The sequence below is a fragment of the Chaetura pelagica genome, unplaced genomic scaffold, assembly GCF_000747805.2.
Source record: "Chaetura pelagica isolate M959 unplaced genomic scaffold, ChaPel_1.0 scaffold420, whole genome shotgun sequence".
Lineage (NCBI taxonomy): Eukaryota > Metazoa > Chordata > Aves > Apodiformes > Apodidae > Chaetura > Chaetura pelagica.
The window spans coordinates 547424-557958 of record NW_009951919.1 but is presented as its reverse complement, the minus strand read 5'-3'; the positions used below and the strand labels follow the sequence as shown (position 1 = coordinate 557958).

At 40.1% G+C, this 10535-nt stretch overlaps 1 protein-coding gene across 1 annotated transcript in view; it reads right to left on the bottom strand.

Annotated features, from left to right (window-relative positions):
• The window catches only part of ADAMTS2 (ADAM metallopeptidase with thrombospondin type 1 motif, 2), a 174984-nt gene that overhangs the window by 28598 nt on the left and 135851 nt on the right, over nucleotides 1-10535 (bottom strand). The window contains exons 6-9 of the mRNA XM_009995604.1: nucleotides 5507-5663; nucleotides 4515-4620; nucleotides 2695-2838; nucleotides 696-828 (exon numbers count right to left, since the gene is read on the bottom strand). Coding sequence (XP_009993906.1) covers nucleotides 696-828; nucleotides 2695-2838; nucleotides 4515-4620; nucleotides 5507-5663 — 540 coding nt within the window. The remainder of the gene's footprint in view (nucleotides 1-695; nucleotides 829-2694; nucleotides 2839-4514; nucleotides 4621-5506; nucleotides 5664-10535) is intronic.

Genomic DNA, 10535 nt, shown 5'->3' with positions numbered 1-10535 from the left:
GCAGGAATGTTATGTGCCAGCAGCTGCCACACCAGCTGAAAACATCTCTTTCAATTTAATATTTTGTCCTACTTGAGAAGCTGAAGGCAGGAGGCACAGCTCTGCTGAAAACACTCTGCTTTTTGAGGCCAGTCCATTGAGAATTGCATTCATATTGTCTTGCATTAATTTAGACTTTCTCTCTTGTGTTTCTGGTACAAGAGAGCAAATCATGTCATCAAGAGTCCTTGCAAATTGCTCTATTCACTGACATGTTTATTTTCTCATGGTAGGCATCAAAATGCATCACACTTTCCATGAAACTGGATCATAAAAGCATACTGCCCTGTGTTAGCACTACAAGGTGTGACACCAAATCCACCTCCTTCCCATCTGGGCAGGAGTTTTGTAGCAAAGTAACCAGCTGCCAGCAACAGGAGGCTCAACAGTGGAGCAAACTTCTTTGCTTTGATTCTACACCTATTTATGGAACTACAGAGTAATTATTTCTGTAACTCTAGTTTAAAAAAAATAACAGACAGAGATACTTAAAATAACATATTTGTCCACATTCAGTTGTTATTCCTTGCTTAGAGCTAAGCAGGCACAATGTCTTTTCTTGTGGGCTTCACTGCACTGTCTTGATTAAGGACATTTCAGGGACACTTACAACACTCTTGGAGGAGAAACAGCAGAAGCCAAACTTAAGTACTCACAGCTGTGCACATCATGTAGCCCAAACCAAAATCAAAACGACACTGCTCATTCATGGAGTAGTGAATTCCTGGCAGCTGGGGAAGGGAAGGCCAGTCGTGTTCGAAGGGATCATCACGCAGACAATCATAGGAACTGCAACAGGCAAAAATTACAGTAACAGATGGGGCTGGGAGACTTGCACAGTGTTTGTGGTTTCATTGCCTTTTTGTTCCAAACAAAACAGAGCCTACGACTTCTCAGATGCTGGTCGTGAGGAGCAGCTAATACTGCAATTACACTCACATTAACTCTCATGCTCTATCCACCTTTAATGGATTCTATATTTTTTCTGAAGCCCTTCCACTGTAATTTCCATTTAGCTTCCAGGTAAATTCCTATCAGTCCCCAGGCTCTCTTTGTGAAAGGAATCAAAGGAAGAATCCACAGGAGATGGAGAAGAAAAGAAAGTTTAATTAATCTTCCATTTGTGGAACTTCTTGCTGCCTACAACTATCTTTCAAGTGAAGTTTCAGAAGCAGAAGCCAGGGAAACCATCCGAGATTATCACTAAGCTTCCTGTGACCTTGCTGAGAAGTGGCAACACTTGTATCTGTACTTTCTTGCCTGCATTAAACCCTCAGGTTTGTTCCCTTTCTCTTCCTGCTCTCAGCTCCATCCATAATTTGTACAAAGCTTCCTTTCTGTGTGATGAATTTCTCCTCTCCTCCTGAAGAGTGAGGACAGCCTGTAACGTACTGGAACCACATCTGACTCTCAGATGGTGGACAGAGGATATATAACAATTATTAACACAGTCTAATAGTTGGTTAATTCTTATGACCAACATGGCTGACAGTATCTCTGAAACATCTCAGAGTTATTGAAGAGATATGAGGAGATCACACATGGGTCTATTCTGGCAAATATTCAGGTTGCCTTGAAGATACTAATAGTTGAAAGCAGAATTTTGAGGTTACATTTACTTCAAAGCAAACCATCGTTCTGCTTTGTTATAAGATATTAAAAATAGTTGTACTTAGAAGAATGTAAAGCAGCCCTCCAGGCCATATGATTTTCTTTAATGGCTAAAGCTATAAAGGAGCTTGCTAACTGAAACAATCAGTCTTCCCTCACAACATTTTTATTCCTTACTGCCATACCTTACGCATCTAAGATAATAGAAATATTGACAAAAAAGACTCTCATTTACTTAATGTATTTTGCTGCAGTTTTCCTTCCTCATTTTCAGTTTTCCCCAGGTATCCTAGTAGTTTCCCCATCTTTTTCTGTACAACTTGCACATGACAACAAGGGGATTTTTTTTTTTCTATAAGGAGCAAAAAATATGGCCATAAACATCAGTTTCTCAAGGGTCTCCAGCACAGGTCTCAAGCCCAGAGTATCAGGTTCAAAGTGATGACAAGAGACATGGAGGTAGCTGGTTAAACAGTTTTTACATTTAGGGTACTTAAATGAAAAGTATCAACTGAAGAATTAATTGTAGAACTATGTTCTTTCTCTTGTTATCTATTGAAGTCAAGAAAAGCCCTGAGCACTTAAAGGACACAATTTCCTCTTTAGGCAGCACCATCTTATCACTGACAGGTATTGTAAGCAACAAATGGCCCTTGAAAGCCAAATTTGGTGACTGTAAGATGGTCCTCCAGCTAGAAGTCAAATTTAGGGAGGGAGGAAAGTTAGCCATGAGATAAGTAATAGTATCTTCTCATAACCCCTGAGAGGACAGCATACATACTGTCAGTGTCCAGAAAATGAATAGGAGTAAATGAAATGAGAACAATTTTCAATGGTCTGAAATCAAACTACTTGAGAACTTGCATTATTACTTGCAATTTATGGGAAAACTTCTTGTTCCAAATAGGATGGGGAGGATTCTTCATTTGTTTTATTCAACCCCAGTTAAGTAACTAACGAAAGGAGAAAGCACAAATGCTAGATGCTGTGTTGTTCTTAGATGCTTCCTAATCCAAGGAGGGAGGCTGCTTAACAGCTACTCACTGGAGGTATCGGTTCAGCTCTTGCTGGCTGCAGCGGGACCAGTGGAAGCGGTGGAACGCGGCTTGGACCAGGGGGGCCATGATGCTCCCCAGCCGGACTTCGTCCCCACACCTGTTCCCTTGGCCATCGTGCTCCATGCCTAAACTGCCCCACACAGGAGAGAGACAGCAACGTCACATGGCGGGTGAACCTGAGCACCCAAGAGCTCCCACATCCCAAATGTCAACAGGGGTTGGTTGCAACAAGGTTCTTAAGTCACCTGATCCTTGTCCAGATGAGCTAAGTCATAAGAACTAAGGGTGAGACTGAAGCTAAGGGTGAGACTGAAGCTAAGGAGTCAGTGGCTACCACATAGAAGCACTGACCCTTAGCAGTACTTTCATGTCATTAGCCTAATCCACTTCCAAAACATACTAAAAATGCCTTCTTTGGACTTCTGTGCACACCCACATTTGTGACTTACTATGGCTAGATGAATCCATTTCCACTCTTCAGGAGTATTAACAGACATCTATTCTTACTCCAATCTGGAGTTATTTGGGAGTTTATCTGGCTTTTTAAAAATCATACCTTAGCTTAATTTTAGGCAATTTGAAATTGTAGACAAGTCTTTTGCATGAAAAACAAACAAGCAAACAAAAAATGCCAGCTTAGACTGCCTGGTGTTACAGCCCAGTAGCAACTGCACATTGTTTAAATGTGAAACAGCCTGAAAAGTTCTGGGTGCTTGCTGGAAATTATCCCAAGTTACAGATATTCTAAATTTTCTTGTTTGTTTTATCATTAATATATTTTCTCCTTCCTTTTTTAGGATCTTATATTGCATTTTTTCCACAAGCACTGTTTGACTAACATGGACAATACCTGTCCATAACTTAAACAAAATTAACAGATTGGGGCTGAATGCGATTTGAGAGATTACAAACATCCTGCAATGGTATCTATTTTAAAGCTCACTGGGTATTCTTTCTAATCCTATTTCAAAAATTCTGGAATCAAATACCATCTGGGTACCAATTCTATGTCCCTGTCTAATTAAGATATGTTTGCTGTGAGATCCAATAGACTTTAGCAATTTTTTTTTTTTTCAAGGCCTTCATAATTCTGCTCCAGCAAAGAGAAAAGGGCCTGCAGGGTTTCTTAGGGAAAACCAAATAGATCAAAACTGTTCAGAAAAAGCCTTTAGGAACTGCTGTTCTACCAAAGAGAAAATGGGAAGTCAGTGGGTGTTGTCTGCAAGCAGGGAAGCTAAAACGCTCTGGGAGAAACCAAAGCTGTGACAAGTGCTGCCCAGTCACTGCTTCTAATCACATCAATAAGTAAAATGGCTGCCCTTCTTATATGAAATATCTAGAACAGTTGTAACCTCGGTGCTTGGCACCTCCTTTCTCTATAGTATTGTGTCCTTCACCAGCAGTAACACATGCAGATAATGTGCTTCTTTAACATGGATTGTTTCCAAGAACCATGTATTGCGCTGACTCAATGAATCCATATTTCATCATCAGCACTTTACGTACCCACCAGGAGGCTAAAATGCATCATTCAATCTATTCTTACAGCAGTCTTAGAAAGTATTTTGGTATTAGTTGGTTTTTTTTTTTATTTGAAAATACTAAAACATAAAGTATCTTGAAAACTATAAAAAAAGCCTTGAGAGACCTGAGAACTGAAGCCAGGGGTAACCCCCAATATTGTTTCATAACATATTCTTTATGTTATCTTTTTTATTCTTAACATCATTTTTACAACGTCACGGATATTTGCTGGTACCAATGTCATTATAAGGTGGGACACAGGATGCCCACAGATCTACTCACACATGTCCAGTTTCATGAGCCACCACAAAAGCAGATGAAAAACCATCTTCATGGTTGAGAGTGCAGCTTCGAACAGGGTGACACATCCCAGTGACTGGAGCGTAGCCTGTATGAACACCCAGAAACAGACAAATATGGAAAGGCAATGTGGTGAGAAGCTCTAGAATAAATATCTGTCTTCTGCTGTGACACAAATGTAGCTTAAGTGGTCCTCTCAAGAGACCTGAACTTTTTAAAATATGCTCCCTCATCTACAAAACAGATGAGAGCAGCCTGTTGAACAAACTAAAACTGTATTTCTGGCTCACCAAGAAAACTGTTGTCACCTCTACAACCATCCTGCAATTGTCTTCTCCAAATGCATGAGGCAAGTGGGGGAAAGGACACCAGAGACTGCTATGTCACAGCTCACAAGGAGCTCTGTGCAGCTCCAGCCCTCAGGGAACACATGGGCAAAGCCCCAGCCTTGTGCTGGCAGCAGATCTGGCCAACCTAAAAGGAACAGGAAAGCTCCAAGACTGATGCCCTCCTGTAAACAAATCTGAGCTCACAGGAGGCAGAGCCCTGAAAAAAGGAAGAAGCAGACACAGCGCTTGGCCCTGCTGTCCCAGACCTCTCTGTAACAATCTTCTGGGCAATCCTTCTGGAACCCAGCAACAGCTTTGGAGACTTTCTAAACACAAAATCTATCTTTTAATCTTTGGGCATTTTCAGGACTGTTTAAGATAGGGCACTCATTTCCTGGGATTCAGCAAGAGCAAAAAAAAATGATTCAATAAATAATCCCACAAGTGAGAAAGGATAAAATATTAACTAAAAGAGTTACAAATGAAAATGGCTGTATGCAGAGGTCTTGGGGAAAGATAATCTTGACCAAAACTGAGCAAAAGATACCCAATTAAACTCTTCATAACTAGCCTTGCTAAGCAATAAACAGAAATACTGCTCAGAAGTCTTGACGTTTACAAAGCAAAACCTGATGAACATCTTACCTTGCATGCCAGATGGACCAAAATCCTGCCTGGTGAGAAAGATGGCATGGTCGTGATATTCTGCATGCCCAGTGTCAGGCTTCTGCTGCAAGTAGGCCCAGCGACACACGTTTTCCAGACTTTGGGAAGGATTCCCAATCTCTATGAGACTCATGGACTGGACATTCCCAGGAAAAAAAAGACACCAACAGTTATTTATTAAAGGCTTGGGCAATTCTATTCCCCAACTTGTTCAGGCACTTGACTAAACATCCCATTTCCATTAAAAGTCTGTTCTTAATAAAGAGACAATTATACTTTAGAAACAAATTTTACTAGATCAAGAGAACAAGAAAACAGCTAAAGCTTATGGTTTGATTAAATGTGATTTCCACAGTTAATAAGGTCTGAAGTATAATAAATGAAAAATAAAAATATATAAAAGGAGAAAGAGATGGGTATTTTAAGGACAAAACTGACACTGTATTGTGCCCTATGCGTTGTTATTTCTATGCTACCCTGGCACCAGCTTGTACCATCCCTTCCCTCCTGGTTATAGTTTCTGATGGAGTCAGTGCCCCTGTTGGCCAGTGGAGACTGACCCAGCATGGGAAGGGTGATGCCTCATGGCTCGGGGAAGCAAATGGCATCAACAGCAGATGGTCAGCACCCAGCCCTGGTTCTTTTGTCGAGAACCTGAGCTGTCAGGGCTGTTTTGTCAGACCTTTGAACACTACTGGATGTTCCATTATGTGTAAAAACTTAGTGTTCTTTTTTTCAGATGTGTATTTTCAGAAATGGACTTTCTCAATGACTGTCTTTTGAAGTAAATCATTATTAACTCATTCCATATCTGGGGATTGTTCAGAAGGCAGCAGATGTAACTTCCCACTGTGCCATTTTTCCCATAAACTGCATATCCCAGGGGTGGTGAGCAGACACAGCCTAGCTGACTCAAATGAGATAGTAGCTGCAGTGCAAAGGACAATTCTCTTGAACAAAAAAGTGAAAGCTGTTTTAAAATATAAAGACTACGTTTGCTAGTTTTTCAAATGAGTACTTTTTAAAGAATTGCCAACTAATTCTACTAAATAGTGTGCATTTGTAGGACTTAAAAAAGCTTATTGTATGTGGGATGCTATAAAATGTATGACTAACTGACCCATCCCAGGCCTTTCAGGATTTGTAAGAACTACATTATGTGAACCCTGGCTTTTCATTTGTAAAAATTATACTACCATGACAACACTGTAATCATAACACAAACCACTACAACTGAGATGCTATACTGTAAGCATTTGGCACTCCAAAATACTTAATGTAGAACAAAATTAGCCTGGGCCAAAAATAAGACAGAAATACTATAGTTTGTGTTTAAGTGCAGAGGTATTTGATGTGCATGATGAAGTACACAGAGTATTGACTACACAAAAAATCCTCAAAGGGTTGTGGAAGAACAACTGGAATTGATAAAACAAGTCTGCCAAACTGAGGTCTGATTTTTGGCAAAACTGGGATATTTTAATTCTGCAAATGTTCAGAAAAACAAGTTAACAAACCAAATAGAGGCACAGTTTGGATTCTAATACCACTGCAGAATTGAAAAGTTGTAATATAATCCCACACTGGATTATACTGCTTCCAGACATAATTCCCTTTGAAATTGAACCAATAACAGTAATAAAATGGTGGGACAGTTGTGGTGCATTTATTGCATCATTGTATATTTATAAAAGCAGACTTAAACAAATTTTGAGTGACTATTATAGGGTAAAATCCTGGCTCTTCAAGCAGAAATACTAATCATTTAAACAAGATTGGACCGTTGTTGAGGTTTATAATAACATCCATCAGTGGTAAAACAAAAAACAAACAAGCAAACCAAAACCCCCAATCTGAATCATCTCCACCTTGTTCTCATTTCTCCAAAACTCCACAAAAGAAATTAATCCCTTCAAGGAACCCAGTGAGAAATCTTGCTGCAAGATGCAAAATGCAAAGAGACCTGCCAAATTAAGTTGAAAAATCTCCAGTCATGTGTATTGTTTGCTCATAGTTCATTGTCTCATCATGACCTCCTCTATACCTTCTATCAAATTAAAATCATCACATCCTAGATGATGTGTCGAGCAGAAAACAAACAACAAATATGTGCTATCAGCATGTGCTTCATTTAAGGGTTTCCAAATATTTGATAAGAAACCCCTGTATGATCATCAAACAAGCACAGAATATTAAAGAACCCAATAAAATCTAAATAACCACTGGTTTATAGCTCACCTCTGTCCCATGTCACATTTACCTGTCCTCTGAACTGAAGACTTTGCAGTGGGCATCAGCACAGAAGAAAAAGACACAAAGAATCCTTCTGGTTGGAAAAGACCTTCAAGACCATCAAGTCCAATCATAACCTAACTCTGCCAACCGTAACCTAACTCTACCAAGTCCAGTGCTTAAACCACGTTCCTAAGCACCACATCATGTCTTTTAAACCCCTCTCAATGAACTACCACAGCAGCTGGCAGCGCTTGTCTGAGGAACATTGAGTCTGCCAGGGACCAGGTGGCTCTGCCACAGCACACCCAGCAGCTCCCACAGTCTGGGCACTGTGTTGGCATCTTGACAACTATTTTTACAGTATGCTGAAGTCCACTGTGAGAGCAAAACCACGGGTTCAGTCCAAGAGCATTTCAGTGTTTATTTATCAGAACAGTGATTTTAGAGTTTGGCTTCAAGCAAACAAAAGGAGAACCAACTGGTTGATGTGGAGCTTTGTGGGGGGTTTTGCATGCAACACAAGGAATTAGAGGAGTGCAAGTATAGTGTAGTATTTGCCTCCAAATAACCTCCAAAGCTCCAGTGAACCTTGGGCAGAGATTTCCTGAGTCAGACACATCTTTATATTGCATTGCTATTCACTTTTTCAGCTGCCTTGCCTTTCAAGAAAAATGCTGCTGTCCTGCAAGAGCTTAGAAAATCATGGGACTGGGCAGAGCTTGTTACTAGACAGAGCAGATGTAACACATTTTGGAAGGAAGTTGGCCAAAAATGTATTCTTGTAGAGATATCAGATAATACTTGATCATATTTTCTGTTGGAAGTCAATGGGGAGCTTTTATCAGACTCAGAAAAGCTCCTTCTTAAATAGAGGAAACAAAAGGAAAAACAGGAAAAGAGATGAACTCTGTACAGCATAAGGACTGTAAGTAAAGGTAAAATCCCTCTTTACCAGACAGCAAACAGAGGAGGTGTGGGGGCTAGCAGGCTGCTTTTGGAGAAGAGGTGTAGGTGTTACTGTTGGCCAGCAAAGGGCCTGAACTGCCAGGAACATGCAGGTCCTGCAGCTGGCTGGGAACTCAGACCTGGCTGGGAAGGACCTCTTTCCAAGCAGGACAGCAGGCCTGTGGAGAGCATTACTCAGCTGCTCAGAAGGAAAACTGCCAATGGAAAGAAAAACTTTCCTTCTCACAGCAAGAAAAGCAAAAAAAAAAAATTTAAAAAAAAATTGTGGGCATTTCAGAGAAGTGCTGATGGAAACAGATGGAGATGTTGGCCAAAAAGTGGAAAGGCCTCAGCTGGGAGACCATGTCAGGAGACATTACTGAGGGTTACAAGGACAGTCTGTCCTATAGAACCAGCTGAGATCTTTGCTCTGGGAATCTCAACATCTACTAGTGCCTTCCATTTTCCTTCTTTTTTGATTCTGCCTTAATTTCTCTCCTGATCTCTCCCTTCTCCAGATGGAAGCAGCAGAAAAAACTACACAAAAATAGAAGACAACAGAGTTGAAATTGCCATTTATAAAAAGAGGAAAGGCAGGGCCATAAGAAATGGTTGAAACTCCTACATAGATTCAGAGATCTTCAAGCCTTCTTTGCTACCTGTCTTGTCTTTTGGGAAGCTACCAGTGTGATGTTCAGTTGTCTGTTATGAAGATCCTGAAGAACAAGTCATTTATGAAACTGACAAGAAGGTCCTTCAAATACTTCTGGAGATTGTTTGGAAACCATCTGGGTTTTTCCTTTAACAATTTCAAATACAATGTTATCTTAAAAGAAAACTGCAAATTTAGTCTCTAGTCTATCCAAACATTTAAAGAAATTTCAAGTTACCAGTACATGTGAAAGACACACTGGAATCACACATAGAATGGCAGCTTTCCTTAACCAATTCTTATTTATCTGTCGTCTGGCATAACTGGGTACACTTTGCAGTGGTGTTGAAGAGCAGGTACTTGATGGGGGGACAGAATAATTTTAGGTTGGTCAGAAACTTGCCGAACAGGATCTTTCCTCATTCATCCATTAGGTGGTGCTCCGAGAGTACCAACGGAGAAGGCTTTGCTGCTCTTCAGTAGATCCAGAAGGACAAATGTGCTTCACTTGATAGGCTTCAAACTATGGTAGCAAAAGTTGGACCATAGCAGTGCCCACATTTGGGAAACAATTCAACAAATGACTTTTTCTTCTCGAATGTGCAAACTCTCTGAGAAGCACACTGTTTACATTGCTTCTACTTAGCACTTGCATATTGGATTAGAACTTCTATATTCTGCTCTCATCCAGAACAAGACAAGCAAAAGTAAATAAATACCATTATTGAGTGTCCATGGTAACAGAACTAACAAAAATAGTTCATTCAGCAAGCTGTCATTTTGCATTCAAAGATTTTGTAAAGCTTTCTTATGGCAGCAGTTCGTAAACATTTTTCAGTCTCTAATTCTGTATAAATATAAGTAGATCAGGAATACAAAGTGTTCCTTATGCTACCAGCCAGCTCTGCTCTCTTCAATGTCCAAAAAAAATCCACATTGGGAAATTATAAGTCTAATATGTAAATAAGGCGATTCAACAATTTACACAGATAAAAAAAATAAAAGGGATAATATCCTCCTCTCATCTTCATCCCCACCCTAAATATATGAAAACTGTGCAAAAATATGAACAGCAGGCAAAACACTCTAAAATATGTAAGTTCTGACCTTGCATCTCAGCCTGTGCAGATTTGGTTACTGGAGATGGCCTGAAGTTGGGGTCAAGAACTCCATCTT